This window comes from Anabas testudineus, chromosome 9, assembly GCF_900324465.2.
Source record: "Anabas testudineus chromosome 9, fAnaTes1.2, whole genome shotgun sequence".
In the NCBI taxonomy this organism is placed as follows: Eukaryota; Metazoa; Chordata; class Actinopteri; order Anabantiformes; family Anabantidae; genus Anabas; species Anabas testudineus.
Window position 1 is genome coordinate 24,579,585 of NC_046618.1, and position 16,400 is coordinate 24,595,984.

Genomic DNA, 16,400 nt, shown 5'->3' on the forward strand with positions numbered 1-16,400 from the left:
TGTGTGTTGTCATGTCCTACATTACAGTATTGAAACCTGTAAGATAACAACAGTTATTTTGCTGTTTCAGGTGATGAAGAGGAGCAGAGTCCAGAGAGTCTCAGGATTGTTCTGATAGGGAAGACTGGCTGTGGAAAGAGTTCTTCAGGAAACACTATTCTAGGAAGAAAAAAGTTTAAAGCTGAACTAAGTCAAATATCAGTCACTAAACAATGTCAGAAAGCTCAGAGTGAAGTTAACGGTCGTCCTGTTGTTGTGGTCGACACTCCTGGTCTGTTTGATTCAACCTTATCTAATGAACAAGTTAATGATGAGATGGTGAAATGTATCAGTCTTCTGGCTCCAGGACCACATGTCTTCCTGTTGGTGTTACAGATTGGTCGACTCACACCAGAGGAGAAGGAGACGTTAAAACTTATAAAGGAAGGCTTCGGGAAGAATTCAGAGAAATTCACCATCGTTCTCTTAACTGGAGGAGATAAACTGGAACGTGAGAACCTGACGATTGAAGAATACATCAAAACAAAATGTGATGATTGTTTTAGGAAGTTTATCAGTGACTGTGGAGGAAGATACCATGTGTTTAATAACTGTGATAAACAAAACCTCAAACAAGTCAGTGAATTGATAGAAAAGATCGACATCATGGTGAAGAGAAATGGAGGCAGCTACTTCACTAATGAGATGCTGACTCAACAGGGAACCCATCCTCATATGGGTGATTACATGCTGTGTAGGCAGCAGTCCAGTATAACAGTTAATGTCTTTAAGTTAATGTGGAGTCCAGTTAGTTAATTGCAGGCAGACTTGTTCCATTCCTGGACTATCGAGCGTTTAGTCAAGACCTCCTAGAAACGGCTTCCGACGTCCGCCGAGGCCAAGACCGACTTCGTAGTAGCGTGTGACCAACTCCAGTCTCCACACGCATCCCATTGGGCAAACGGTGGGAGAGATCAGACAGATCAAAATTCTATTTGATCTTTTTTGTTGTTTGTTTAAATGGGAAAAAAACATGATGTTTATAATGCAAAATAAAATGTTTAGATGTTATTTCTGCTAATAAAGAGAGATGGATATTATCAACCTTATCGGCTAAATCTATGATGACAGAACGACATTATACAATAAACAAATGTTGTTACTAAGTAACGCCCAGTGTTCCTAAACGCATCATTAACAGGTAAATGGTAGATGCTCTCTGAGTTCTGATCACACAGAAGTTTCTAGTCTTCCACTCACGACACTAGGAGACCACACAACTCAGACAGTTGTGTGAACAGAGTTGAAGGGTTAAAGGTGAAGTGGGACATTATTGACTGGACATTTTCTGCACTAGAGTCAGTAGAGCTGGAGCTGACAGAGAGGAATTACTGAATGAAACTGAGGTGGAAGAGACGAGAGAAAAACTCTTAATTAGGTGGATTATCCAGGTGAGTTAGCTTCCAAACTAGCTGGTTAGCACAGGTAACTTTATTTTAGGAGAGCTAAAGTGTGTGTTTTGTTCCTTTGAATACATTTCAGAGTACAACCAGTCTGGATATGAAGATTTCTGTGTTAGACGAAGTGTTTGTATTGTTTAAATAAACTTTTTAGCCGCTAGGTTCTGCCGGCTAATTGAGACCTACAGCTAAGTGACTGCTACATGTACAGCAGCTACTGTAACTCTGGGAAGACATGAAACACAGCTTTTAGGGAAAATAGGTAGACTAGATGTGTTTGTTGTGAATTCGGTAGAGAAAACGAAAACATGGCAGCTATGTGTATATATTTTATTGTAGTGTAAAGCCTATTGGAGACTGAAGAAAGGTTTTGGACTCTGTGATAATTGTTCTGCTGTCGTGGAGCTACAGTCTTCTCATCAGGACTCCAAGGTGGTGGTAGGAATCAAATTAAAGGAGACTGACTTCGAGGGAAATTCACCCTCTAGTTCTATTTTTTCTTTGATATCTCAGATATAATTTTGGCTGAATACTGAAATCAATGCAACTGAGTGAGACAGTTAAAGGAATCATTCAGCGAGGAGTAAAGAAGTAAAGAACAATAAGAACTGACAACTGAATATTTGGGTTGAACTGACACCAATTTTATTTGTTTATGTTGTGTTGATTACTTTTTTATCACCTGGTTGAGTTTCTCATAATTTTTGATATATTCATCATTTTGTTTGAACACCTGATTTGAAGTTATTGATGTAAAGGAAGTTTTTTGTTTGTTTTGTCACCTTTCAGTTGTTTATGTAACCTTTTATAAATACATTAATTTAGCTATTTTTATAAGTGTCTATGTGTGGATTCCTAGTGGGATGGAGGTATTTTTACTTTCTATGTAGAGTCGCTATTGCCAGTCTCTTTACCGAACCCAGTGATTAATGAACACAGAGAACCTTGAATCTGAGTAACTGACCAGAACTGAATCAGACTGAGCCTAAGATTTAGTAGATAACGCAGAACAGATACTTCAGATACTCAGCCCAGGTTCAGCAGTATAGATTCTGATAGCCAGGGGGCATAAACCTACTAGGGGAGAGATATGTGAAATAATAATGACATGATAGTTGATGAATTATTCTGTAGATATCCTAAAAACGCTTTTGTGTCAAGAAAAATCCACAACTTGAACAACTACAACACATGATGCTGAACATGTGTATAAGGTAATTTTATAGAAATGTGTTTTATCAAACTGAATCTGTAGCTACAGTAGGTTTTAGTATAACTGAACCTAAAGAAAGACTGACACTCCAAATGGGTTAACATGTTATAATGATGGTAAAGATGGGTAAGGGAAGGGGTGAAGGGTTTTGGAAGATTCTGATGTGCCTGGAACAACAGGACCAAAGGGATCTGTGTCAGTTCTGCAGTGAGAAAGTAAGTCTTCCTGAGATTGGGGGAGTTGGCACCAAGACAGAAGTACAGAATGTATTCAGGTTCATATACTTATTCAGGTACATATATGAATTACCACTAGGGGGAGAGACAGGGAGTCATTTCTCTTAGCAGGAGTGACAGAAGAACAGGAGGCGGCTTATGAGGCCTTAGTGATATGTAGCAGGAGTGAATCCTAAAGAGCAGCAGCACTGTGATGGTGAGATGGCAAAGAAATGTGCACATTTTGTGACATTCTTATGTAGAATTTATTATTTTTAAAAATATTTTTCTCCTCCAGCTTCTCTGCACCTCCCTTTCACTTTGTTTTATCCATATTAGCCCATCACCATCTAATAACCGGACACTTTGCCTAAATTTATACACAGCTTATCGGCTTGATTCGTCTCCCCCGGGCTACTCTCTGCTTTAAAGCCCGGTGAGGTCAAAACATATATCTTATTAAAAACTTTGCCAAATTAGCATTGGCCCAAAAGCTCTACCCGAATAGATTACTAGTTCAGTCCTGCCACAAACAGAATATATTATGTATAACAGTTTCTTGTAAATGTCCATTTCACTGATTTAGCTGTCTCAGGATAAAATACAGAAAACACAACTTTCTGTTACCATCTAGTGGCCAAATCAAATAAGACAACCTGCTCTGTTTCATGTGGAATAACTAGAAGTTATTTTTTCAACATGTTTAATGACACTGATACAAGTTTGGCTGTTTATATAAAATTGGTCCACAAATGGTTAATCAGACTATAACATCATTTCCAGAGATTCAGGAGCAACATCTTCTAATCTAGTGATACTGATAACAGCTGACAGCTGGAGAAAAACCTTAATAATCGTTATAATAATAATAAATTTATTTATAGAGCACTTTTCTAAACATATGTTACAAAGTGCTTTACAAAAGAGACAAAAAGACCAACTTGAGCAGCACTAGGCAAACAGTGGAGAGGAAAAACTCCCTCTGGAAAAAACCTCCAGCAGAACCAGGCTCAAGTTAGACGTCCATTTGCCCTGACCGGTTGGGGTGCAGGAAACAATAATACAAACAAAACCTACACCAACTACAACATCAGTCCTTAAGAAAACCAGTTGCAAAGGAAAGACAGATTTCTAAGTTAATGGGAAGTCGTCCTAAATGAAGAGTTGTCTCTATTTAAAGAAGATCAGAAAAAGTTCGCCGGTAGAGGTATGTTTTAAGGAGAGATTTAAAAGATGTTACTGAGTCAGCTGATCTTATTTCCTCAGTAAGTTGTTCCAGAGTTTGTGCCCCCCCTCTGTAAGGAGTGGAGGAACTGACAATTTCTTGTCTGCTGTCATTCCACCATAAACTATAATTATTGACCTATTTTTATCCATCTTACATATTCTGTATATATACACTCAGTTTTCTGTATTGATATTCTTCTGTATTGCTTTGGATCCTTTCTGGTTGCGGATCGCTTTCTTTCTGTCTGATTTGAGAACAACTGTAACAAAGCAAAACAATTTCCATCCGGCATTAATAAAGTTTTTTGAATCTGGAATAAACACTGAACCTCTCTCGTGTATATTCAGCGTAGCTTCCAGCAGATGGCGCTTTATCATCGACCAGTAAACGCCCTTTTAATAAAGATTCTCGAAGTTGGATTTTCTGGAAGAGAGAAACACTCAGACATCACCTGGGATTAAGTTCATCTCGTATCGTCAGATCTACTGTTGAATATGTGGAAACATGTGAACAGCTGCTGCAAACTGACACCAAACGTTTTACTTTTACTTTTAACTCGGAGCAGTGATCAGTGATGGCGCAACAGGAATAAATCGGTGAGTAAACTTGAACAAACTCTAATCATTACTTCAACATCCAGACGTTAGAATAAAGCCAGTGTCAGTGATCAGACTGTAGATGGATCAACAGACCGTCAGGAGTTGATATGAAACGTGTTCACTTCACTGACAAGTCGTTTTTACAGCCTGAAAACTTATGAGTAAAAAAAGCAGAAGAGTTGGAGTCAGTTTGTGATGTGTTACGTTTCAAATCAAACCATCATCGATTGTTTCTTCTATTTTCATTCTAATCTGATCTGTTATGATATAATCCTGTTAATCTTTAATTACAACTTTGTTAGCACTTTCTCCCGAAACTTCACTTTTATTTCTCAGTTTGTCGAAGTATTTGGTTCCTGATTCATCCCATTAAATTACACCGTAAACCACAGGTTGTGGTATAAAGTGCTAACGATCAGTTGAATTAGATACTAACAGTAGTGTTTACTCAGTTTGTCCAACTGGGAGTCAGTTCATATTTGCTTCTTGATGTTTTCATTCTTATCTCGACTTCAGTAAAACTCCTCCCAGACCAGAGGACACAAACATTCACTATTTGTCCAAAGACACACAGTTACTGTACTTTTGTAAAAGAGAGATTTCAAGTTGTTCAGAAGTTTAATTTTCAGAATTTAATGTAAAAACATGTTTTCACTTTTTCTTTGTGGGTTATTTTTCAGAAAGATGAAGAAGAATTAAAACATTAATTGTTTGTGAAGAGACTGTACGTCACCTCAGCACTATTGAATAGAGACGTGTGTGTGTTTTGAGTTTATCATATTAAAATCTAACTTCTTTTTATTTTTCCTTCTGTTGCAGTTGAATCAGCTTCAGTACCAGCTGATGTCAGCAGAGTGACATCATGGCGTCTGCAGCACCAGGTGAGTCCAGGTTTACACACTGTCTTCTGTCACTGTTTACACATTACACCTGTTATAAACTAACTCTTATTATACTCTTCAGATGTTTAATGAGTTTCTGAGTTAAATCTTTACTTGAACAGAATCATGTAATTAATAGTTGTCTGAAGTTCGAATTAAATTCTGTAAGGAACAGTTGAAAAACTCATCATGTTATTTGATATTTATCAGTTATTGATTTTCCTTCCTCACTTTGACCTTTATGCTTTGCAGCTGTACTGATGGAGCAATTTAACCTTTTTTCAATAAATCTAATCAATTGATTTTGGCCAGAAGACTAAAACCTAAACTACAAAGACAGATTCTCTGCTACATGTGAAGTTTAGTTCTGTGGCACCTGATTCTCTATAGAGGTTTTTATTCATGTTCCAGCAGCTTCAATAATTTATTGTTAATCATTTCCACAATTTTAAAAGACTCACCCAGAGCCCTCAAATATCATCACTGTCCTGACAGAGCACATGACTTTGCTGTGCATTTTTTTAAGCGTCTGGGCCTCAGCAGCTCTTCCCCAAGGAGACATGACTATTAAAAAATAATTGATGATAGGGTGATTTCATCTGGTCTAAGTTTAGCAGTTACAGGCTGCTTGTATTTATTTAACAACAACAGAAAAAAGTCATGGGTCACATGGTGTAATTGCACAGTTTACACTGTTTTAAAGTGACTAATAATAACTAATAGTGATAATGGTTCAGTGGGAGCAGCTCAGATTATAAAGTCTGAAAGCAGCAGGGAGAAAAGAACTTCGATTTCGTTCCTCTGGACATTTAGGATTTAACAGTCTGTCACTGAAGGAGCTGTTCAGAGATGACACTGCATCATACAGGGGGTGGGAGTTGCCTCCAGCACAGATGACAGCTTGGCTACCATCCTCCTTTTTCCCACATCCCCAAAACCTAGCTGGCCTTCCTGACCAGCTTCTCCAGTCTTTTCCTGTCTGCTGTCGTGATGCTGCTGCACCAGCAGACCACTCCATAGGAGATGGCTGAGGCCAATACAGAGTCATAAGAGGTCTTTAGTAGTGCTCCTTGCACTACAAAAGACTTTAGTCTCCTCAGCAGAAAGAGTCTGCCCTGTCCTTTCTTGTAGAGTGCATCAGTGTTGTGTGACCAGTCCAGTTTATTGTTCAGGTGAACAGGATCAGTTCCCTGTATTCCCTGTCATTGTCATCCATGATCAGGCCGATATTGGCAGAGTCTTAGAGAACTTCAGCAGGTGACAGGATGCTGAACTGAACATGAAGTCTGCAGTGTAAACAGTGAACAGAAACGTTCCCTGCGGATCCCCTGTGTTGCAGACAACCATGTCGAGCCCTCACACACTGTAGTCAGTTTGAGAGGTAGTCCAATATCCCGGGAGAAGAGATGTTGGTCCACCCCCATGTCTGGATGTCTGAATGGTGTTAAAAGCACTGGAGAAGTAAAAAAACATGACTCTCACGGTGCTGCCAGCCTTATTCAGATGTGAAAGAGCTCTATTCAGGAGGAAGATTACAGCATCACTCCAATGCCTGGCTGATAGGCAAACTGGAACGGGTCCACTGACTCTCTCACCAGAGGACAGACATAGGTGAGCACTAGCCTCTCCATTGTCTTCATCAGATGTGAGGTCAGCACCACCGGTCTAGAGTCCTTAAAGTCATTTGGGTGAGATGTCTTTGGTACCGGCACCAAGCAGGATGTCTTCCAAAGCTGTGGCACCTTCCCCAGTGTCAGGCTCAGACCAAACATGTACAGCAGTATGCTGCACAGTTCGTCTGCACATGGGTCTTTGTGAGGGGCAGTTTGGGGTGAGTGGAGAGAGGGCTGAGGACCGTGTAGAGAGAGTTAGTTGTTGTTGGAACAACTCACTGTAGGGGCAGAAACTGGGGATTGCAGCAGGGGAAACTGGGTGGGGGTGGGGGCAGTTGCGGTCAGCTGGTCAAACCTATTGAAGAGTAGAGTAGTGCATTTATTTGCAGTGAGAGATGATATTTGATGATTTAGTCAGACATTATAGAAATGATAGAAAGTATTGAATGGTTGTTTTGCCCAAGCAATGTTTAATAAAATATCAAGTGAAAAATACAATTTCAAACAAAGACAAAAACATATGAAAACTGACAGTCAAGCAAGGGGCAAAGCTGAGGCTAAGTCCAGGTTAGAATGAGCTCCAAACACAAGAAGAGGTAGGTGGCTGGAAAACAGAATGAAACACTGGCAAGTTCGCAGGGAGGAGCTTAAATAGAAGGTGAAACCACAGGTGAAAGAGATCAGGCAATCAGGGCAGAGGAGAGAGGAGAGAGACAGGTGATACAAGATAAGCAATCAGAGTGAACAGAGGAGAGACAGAACAGAAATGGAGCATTTATAGCAGAGACAGAAAATAATTGGAGAAAACAGAGTGACACAAAAAGCAATTGAAGAAGAGAAAGAGAGAAACCCAGGCAGGGACTGGAAGGAAAGTCAAAATAAAAGCAAGGACCAGTAATGTGGGGCAGGATCATGACAGGTAGTTCAGTTCAGTGGCCCTATGATGTCACATGTACATATTCAGAATCAGAGTTATGAGTTCACCTGACCTGCTCCATCATGCAGATTCCACCAAATGACAGAGACCTTAAGCTGTGTCTGAATAATTAACATTACTCTGTTTCCACATTCAGTGTTTTCATTCATGTATCATCTGTTGGAAATCCACCAAACAGTTTTGTTGTGTATATCTGAAATTATAATGTTCAACAGTGGAAGCTTTAAAAATGTCTGATAAAAAAAAAAAAAAACAATATCAATATATGTCACATTTATGTTTTCTCTGTATTATAATTACTTAAATTCTAAAATTAATTTTGTTTTCAGTGTCTGAGCTGAGGGTTGTTCTGCTGGGGAACAGCTGGTCTGAGAGGAGAAAACTGGGGAATCTTATACTGAGAGGAACTAAGTTCAACACTGAAAAAGCACCAGACCACTGTCTGAGGGTCAGTGGACTGACTGACGAGAAAAACATAGTTCTCATCAACACCCCAGATCTGCTGCATCCTGAAATCTCTGAAGACAAACTTAGAGAACATGTAGAAAACTGTGTGAGACTCTCTGCTCCTGGACCTCATGTGTTCCTGCTGGTTCTACAGCCTGAAGACTTCACTGAGCCACAAACAAAGAGGCTACGATCAATCCTTGAACTCTTTGGTGATCGATCATTTGATCATTCACTGGTGCTGATATCAACTCCCAGAGAGGAGAGTTCAGGTTCCACAGTAAAATACCTGCAGCATCATCTGTTAGGAGACATTATGAGGAAATGTAGACACAAGATGTTGTGGAAGAAAAACCTTGAGCGTCCAGAGCTGTTAAAGATCATGGACCAGATTGTGGAAGAGAACGATGGAGATCATGTGAGCTGTGATGTATTTGAGGACGTAAAGTCTGATTTATTCAGTGGTCATGAAAGTCTGAAAGAAGAAGGAGCAGCCAGTGTTAAAGTGGATCCTGTCGAACCTGTTGGTAAGTTCAAGAATATTCTTATCATGTGAAGATAACTGATGAAGTTTGAACAATAGATCAAGAATGAGACAGATTTTTAATCCTACATTTACAGAACTGAAGTCTATCTGGGATCCTGCAAAAACTGGTTTTGACTGTTAGACACCTCACTCCTTATTATCACATCTGATAAGAAATGTGATAGAAATTTAACAAAGACATTGTAATTAATGACCATTAATTCCTGCATTAAGATCCTGCAAAAACTGGTTTTGACTAATAGAAAACTTACAAATTATTATCACATCTGATAAGAAGCAGGAGACCAAGACAGAACTTTTCAGAATTCTTCTGTGCACTTGAATCTTTCTCTGCAAAAAAACATCTTGATCACTTTACTTAAAAGTTTGTCTCATTGGCTTAGATAGTTAAATAGAGTGTAAGGAAACTATACTTAATGTAATCTGTAAAATCTGCTTATTACTTATTTACTTGTTTTTCACAGCACATGGACTCAGGATTGTGATATTTGGGAAACAAGATGACAAAAAAACAGCACTAGGATACATCATAAGAAACACCATTATCAATAGATTTTCTACCCCAAAATTCACTCTACGTAAACATTGGGTGACTAGAGAGTGGAGAGGAAAACCAGTAACAGTAGTAAAAACTCCAAACATGTTCAGTTTGTCTGTGGAAGCAGTGAGAGAAGAGATGAAGAACTGTGTGACTCTTTGTTCTCCTGGACCAAATGTTCTGCTGCTGTTAGTGAAACCTTCTGATTTCACTGAAGAGAACAGAAAAACACTGAAGTTCATCCTGAGTTTGTTTGATCAAGATGCTTTGAAATACTCAATGGTCGTCATCACACATGAGAAGAGAGAAAATGAGTCAGTGAAAAAACTGATTAAAGACTGTGAACAAAGGCAGCACAGAATCAATCTGAACAAAAAGGATTTTTTTAAAAATGATGAAGATTTAATGCAAAAAATAGAAAATATAGTGACTGAGAACAGGGGAGGATTTCTAATGATTAATGAAGAGAATGAACCTCTGACAGTGTTAAATTGTTCTAAACCACCTCTGAACCTGGTTCTGTGTGGTAGAAGAGGAGCAGTGAAGTCTTCAGCAGCCAAGACCATTTTAGGTCAGACAGAGCTTCATTCAGTCTCCAACTCATCAGAGTGTGTTAAGAATCAGGGAGAGGTGTGTGGACGTTGGGTTTCCCTGGTGGAGCTGCCTGCCTTGTATGGAAAACCTCAGGAGACAGTGATGGAGGAATCATTCAGGTGTATCTCCCTCTGTGATCCTGAGGGGGTCCATGCCTTCATCCTGGTCCTACCTGTGGGTCCCCTCACTGATGAAGACAAGGGAGAGTTAGAGACCATCCAGAACACATTCAGCTCTCGAGTCAATGACTTCACCATGATTCTGTTCACTGTGGAGTCAGATCCTACAGATCCAGCTGTTGTTAACTTTGTAAGAGAGAACAGAGACATCCAGGAGCTCTGTCAGAGCTGTGGAGGAAGATATGTTGTTGTCAACATCAAGGACAGGAAGCAGATCTCTGAGCTGCTGGACACTGTGGAAAAGATGAGACTGCTTAAAGACAAACCATGCTGCTACACAACTCAAACATTTGCATATGGTAAACAGGATACAATATTACAACTACAGAAACACATTGTCAAACTACAGGCTGAGCTTAAAGATCTGCAAACAAAGACCACAGTCAATAGTAAGTGTTTTATTTATGACACCATAATTAATCTTTAAAAGTTATTTTATATTGTGTTTACTTATATATTATTAAACAATAGAGTGTGTATAGGTTTTCAATTTTAAGCATTAAAGCCAATTAATTGCCCTTTTACTTCGCAGGTAATGAAGAGGAGCAGAGTCCAGAGAGTCTCAGGATTGTGCTGATAGGGAAGACTGGCTGTGGAAAGAGTTCTTCAGGAAACACTATTCTAGGAAGAAAAGAGTTTAAAGCTGAATCAAGTCAAACATCAGTCACTAAACAATGTCAGAAAGCTGAGAGTGAAGTTAACGGTCGTCCTGTTGTTGTGGTCGACACTCCTGGTCTGTTTGATTCAACCTTGTCCAAAGAAGAAGTTAATGATGAGATGGTGAAATGTATCAGTCTTCTGGCTCCAGGACCACATGTCTTCCTGTTGGTGTTACAGATTGGTCGACTCACACAAGAAGAGAAGGACACATTAAAACTTATTAAGAAAGGCTTCGGGAAGAATTCAGAAAAATTCACCATCGTTCTTTTTACCCGAGGAGATACACTGGAACATGAGGAGCTGTCAATTGAAGAATACATCAAAACAAAATGTGATGATTGTTTTAAGACGTTGATCAGTGACTGTGGAGGAAGATACCATATGTTTAATAATCGTGACAAAAATAACCACAAACAAGTCAGTGAACTGCTCAATAAGATTGACACCATGGTGAAGGAAAATGGAGGCAGCTACTTCACTAATGAGATGCTGCCGGACGCTGAAGCAGCGATAAAGAAAGAAGTGGAGAAAATTCTGAAAGAGAAAGAAGAAGAAATGAAGAGAGAGAGAGAAGAACTGGAAGGAAAATATAATGAAGAAATAAAAGAAATGCAAAGAAGATTAAAAGAACAGAAGGCAGAAAATGAAAAAGAGAGAAAACTGAGAGAACAACTCAAGGAAATGGAGGAAAACATAAAGAGGGAGAATGAACAGAGGAAAAAAGAACAAAAAATTAGAGAAGAAAAAGACAGGAAGAAGAGGAAACAGGAAGAAATTCAACAACAGGAGTTGGAACAAAAAATTAAAGAGATGGAAGAAAAAATAAGATCAGAATCAGAATCAAAGGAAAGTTCTCACAAAGAGCTGAAGGAGACGAGAGAACAGTTGAGAAAACAACAAGAGGCCTGGGAGAAGGAAAGAAAAGAACTGAGGGAGAAATGGAAACAGGAAGATGAACAGAGACAAGAGACAGTTAGGAGGCTGGAAGAAGAATACGAACGGGAAAGACGAAGATCAGAAGAGGAAAGAGAAGAAGAAGACAGAATTAGGAAGGAGCAGGAGGAGAAGGAGAGGAAAGAGTTAGAGGAAAACTTAAAGAAAGAAATGGAGAATATGAAGAAGAAGTATGAAGAGAAGGCCAGAAAGAAAGCGGAGGAGTTCAATGAATTCAAAGAGAAAACAGAAAAGGACTTTGCTGTTCTGTTACTTCTGACTCAAAAGAAAGAAAACTGGAAAAAACTGAAGACAATGCAGGAAAAACACAGGAGAGAGATGGATAAACTGATAAAAGAGGTTTCAACTGAAAACAAAAGAAAAGTGAAGAAACAGATGGAAGAATTAAAGAAGAAACAAATACAAGAAATGAAAAACCTGGAAAAGGGAAACAAAGAAACTCAGAGAATAAGAAAGACTGAACTGTCCATCAAACATATACAAGAAAAACACGAGTTAAAAATGAAACTTTTGATCGAACATCAGGAAACTGAGAAGAAAGAAATTGAAAAGTTACAGAAACAACAGGAGCAAGAACTGAATGAATTCAAACAAAAACTTCTGGAAGAAAATGAAAAGAAAGAGAAAATAGAAGAACTGCAGAAGAAACATGAACAAGAGATGAATGAACTGAAAAAACAACTGACCGAACATGGAGACACTGACAGAGAAGAACTGGAGGAGCTGCAGAAGAAACATGAAAAAGAAATCAGTGGGTTGAAAGAGAAACTTTTGACCCCAGAGGAGGAAACGTTCTGTAAAATATCATGAGGAAACACTACATTTAATGTAGTCTAAACACAAAGAGTCCTGTCTTCATCTTTGATGGACTGTCTTGTTACCATGGTTACAGATATTATTGTGACAGAGTTTATGAAACCGTTGGTGTTTTAGTTTGTTTTAGTCCAGTCGTCATTTCTAAACTGTTTAAACTCTGTGCTAACCTGCTACCTGTAGCTGTAGCTGCTCTTTACCTGCAGTTAGACTCTCTACAGTGAACAGCTGGGTTGCATCAGTTACCTTGACCTGTATTATTTTCACTGGTTTTAGTATTTTGTATGTTCAGTTTACAGACGTTATATTTGTTATCTTGACTTTATTCTTTTTTTTCCTTAAGAGACATTGTTTTACAAGAAATAGTTTTTGTTCCTAATCCACAATCTGGACATGTGTCCTTATGTTTATTTAAAGAAATAAAGTTAAACTAATGCTGAACTGAGTGTAACTTAAATTTGTTTTGAGCATCTAAGGAGAAAAACTGCTGCTAATCTTTGTCCACCACTACTCAGATTACTGAACTGGACAAAAACAGAAAACAGCTCACAGTTTTGTCATATTGCTGATGAATAATGTAAAAGTCTTAACAGAGGGAAATAAAATATTAGACTTTTTATTTCATTCTATCAATAAGATTATTTAATTACTAATACTGTAGAAATACAATTCAGAATTGATCAAATGGATTTATTTGATGGAACAGGATCAAGAAGAGCATAGAGCTCAAAACCTCACCCAGAACTTATGACCAGATAAGACGAAAAGACCAAACTTGAAGATGAGGAAGAAATCTCCAACAATGTGCTCTGCAATCCCCTTTAAAGTCTTACTTGCAAGTTGATTCACCAAAGTGAGCATCTCCAAGACTTTTTAATTCCATTCAATTCAGTTTTATTTATATAGCTTTAAATCACAACAGAAGTTATCTCAAAGCACTTTACGGTGTAAGGTTTATAACAATACATGTATACATATGTATAATTGTATAAAAAATTATATAGAAATCCCAACAATCCCATTTGCACAAGCATTAGGCAACAGTGGAAATGAAAAACTCCCTTTAGAGCAAGAAACCTTCATCAGAACCAGGCTCTTGGTGGGTGGCCATCTGCCTCAACCAGTTTGGGTGAATGGAAAGAGGAGAGAGAAAAGAACAGCAGGCAACAAAAACAACAAGTAGCAAAAACATTGGGCAGGTTGGTAGGGCCAGTAACTGGACTCTCCATCTTTTATTTCAGAGCCATGTACCAACACAGAGGAGGGCAGTCATCCTAACTTTACTACAGCACAAGTCAACTATCTTGTTGATAGTACTGCAGCCTCACTTCAAACAATACTTGATACTGTTGCTCCTCTAAAAACAAAAGATATTGAATCAGAGGAAGTTAGCTCCATGGTACAATTCACAAATCCGTAGCTTAAAACAGAGATCTCGTAAGCTGGAAAGAAGGTGGCGTTTCACAAATTTAGATGAATATTGCCTGTAAAGATAGTTTAATAATATATAAAAAAGCTAGAACCTCATATTACTCCTCATTAATAGAGGTAAATAAGAACAACCTCAGGTTTCTTTTCAGCACTGTAGCCAATCTGACAAAGAGTCATAGCTCTGTCGAGCCTAGTATTCCCTCAACTCTAAGCAGCAATGACTTCATGAATTTCTTTACAAATAAAATCATAACTATTACAGAAAAAATAGAGCAGATCCTCCCTGCATACGTTATGGATAGTCTCATTTGTGAAACAGCTCTAGATTGATTTGTAAGATCACACTCATACTTAGACTGCTTCCTCCCCGTAGATCATTCTGAATTAATTTCAGTAATTAATTTATCTAAACCATCAACATGTCTCTTAGATCCCATCCCGACTAGGCTCCTCAAGGATGTCTTACCTTTGATCAGCACGTCCATATTAGATCAGATCAATCTATCTTTACAAATAGGCTACGTACCACAGGCTTTTAAGGTTGCTGTAATCAAACCCCTACTCAAAAAGTCTACTCTGGACTCAGGGGTCTTAGCAAATTATAGACCAATATCCAATCTACCCTTTATCTCTACAATTTTTGAAAAGGTAGTTAGCAAGGATCTAAAGTCCAAACTCCCACCAATCCCTCCCACCCACTGCACAGTGCGTTGGCAGGACAGAGTACATCATAGTACAGAAACAGCACTGGTAAAGGTCACTAATGATCTTCTATTAGCATCAGACAATGGACTACTCTCTATACTCATTTTTTTAGATCTTAGTGCTGCATTCGACACTATAGATCACAACATTTTATTACACAGACTGGAACATGTCATTGGGATCAAAGGAACAGCACTAGAGTGGCTTAAATCGTATCTGTCAGATTCCAGTTTGTGCATGTTAATGAGTTTTCCATGCACACAAAGCTGTGTTTGATTCACTGATTAGTTTATTCTGGTTTCATAAATAAATATAGTTGAGTGTTTTCTAATTAATTAACTAATTATTGCATAAGGGGGACATATATAAAGTGAAAAAAATTGGTCCAAGCACAGAAACCTGTGGAACTCCCTAACTAACTTTTATGTGCATGAAAGACTCATTATTAACATAAACAAACTGGAGTAGAGGTTTATCTACAGCAACCTTAAAAGCCTGTGGTAAGTAGCCTGTTTGTAAAGATAGATAGATCTGATCTAATATGATATGTTAAACAAAGGTAAGACATCTTTTAGCAGTCAAGTTGGGATGGGGTCTAAGAGACATGATGGTTAGATGCATTAATTAATGAAATTAATTCAAAATTATCTATGGGAAAGAAGCAGTCTAAGTATGAGTGAGGTCTGACAAATGAATCTAGAGCTGTTGTACAGTCCATCCATACCATTTGCAGGAAGGATCTGATCATTTTTTTCTCTAATAGTTAAAACTTTATAAAGAAATTCATGAAGTCATTGGTCATGTACCTTCATTAAGTAATAAAATGTTTCAATCAACCAGAATTTAATAATAATAGCTGGTTGGACCTGTGTTTTTTACATTCACACTGGCAAAAAAACAAGTAAAACCCCTGACTCCAGTTGGTGTTTAGTGATGCCACTGACTTTTTACTTCAATAAAGACATGAAAGATCATGACTCAGATATTTTATTTTTGATTTTGGTCATAATCACATCACATTTTTGACCAATTTGTACAGAAAACTAGGAAATTACAAATAGTTCATTTACATTTTCATGCAACTTTACATTTTATCTAAATTATAAATGATGCATTAAAAACATGGCCAAAACAAATATAACATGTTTTAACTTGGTTTTAATTATTAAGTCTATTCACTTGATACTCTTATATTCAAAAGATTATAAAAAAAATAAACTGTTGAGTTATTTTAATCATATGTATCTTTATCATTACTGCCTCAGATAATTTGTCACTCAGAACCTGTAAGGGCAGTATTGAATTGGTGCCGCTGCAGTACTTCCTGTTTTAAATACCTTTTCTAAACATACAGTATTCTACACATTTGAAGCTACTATACTGTGTTCTAATGATGTTTCAGGTGAT

The 16,400-nt window shown here is 38.0% G+C and overlaps 3 protein-coding genes across 3 annotated transcripts in view; all 3 read left to right on the forward strand.

The window, feature by feature from the left end:
- LOC113150531 (GTPase IMAP family member 8-like) overlaps positions 1 to 1,968 on the forward strand; it is a 60,801-nt gene extending 58,833 nt beyond the window's left edge. The window contains exons 7-8 of the mRNA XM_026343077.1: positions 71 to 686; positions 1,953 to 1,968. Of these exons, the coding sequence (XP_026198862.1) occupies positions 71 to 686; positions 1,953 to 1,968 (632 nt within the window). The remainder of the gene's footprint in view (positions 1 to 70; positions 687 to 1,952) is intronic.
- A 6,117-nt stretch (positions 1,969 to 8,085) lies between these two features.
- On the forward strand, positions 8,086 to 9,128 carry LOC113150533 (GTPase IMAP family member 2-like). Its single transcript, XM_026343078.1, has 2 exons — positions 8,086 to 8,107; positions 8,455 to 9,128. The coding sequence occupies exons 1-2, from the start codon at positions 8,086 to 8,088 to the stop codon at positions 9,126 to 9,128; spliced, it is 696 nt and encodes a 231-aa protein (XP_026198863.1).
- Positions 9,129 to 10,353: 1,225 nt separating this feature from the next.
- LOC113150534 (GTPase IMAP family member 7-like) lies at positions 10,354 to 12,854 on the forward strand. The gene is made up of 4 exons (XM_033326149.1): positions 10,354 to 10,491; positions 10,759 to 10,819; positions 10,963 to 11,612; positions 12,570 to 12,854. Exons 1-4 carry the CDS (start codon positions 10,354 to 10,356, stop codon positions 12,852 to 12,854), a joined length of 1,134 nt encoding a protein of 377 aa, XP_033182040.1.
- The last annotated feature ends 3,546 nt before the right edge of the window (positions 12,855 to 16,400 follow it).

Coding starts and splice junctions, on each gene's coding strand:
- LOC113150533 (XM_026343078.1), top strand. CDS start 8,086: ATGTGGGGCAGGATCATGACAG. Junction 8,108..8,454: donor GTGGGGCAGGATCATGACAG/GTAGTTCAGTTC, acceptor TTTTGTTTTCAG/TGTCTGAGCTGAGGGTTGTT.
- LOC113150534 (XM_033326149.1), top strand. CDS start 10,354: ATGGAGGAATCATTCAGGTGTATCTCCCTCTGTGATCCTGAGGGGGTC. Junction 10,492..10,758: donor AGAACACATTCAGCTCTCGA/GTCAATGACTTC, acceptor TTACAACTACAG/AAACACATTGTCAAACTACA. Junction 11,613..12,569: donor AAGCAGCGATAAAGAAAGAA/GTGGAGAAAATT, acceptor ATCGAACATCAG/GAAACTGAGAAGAAAGAAAT.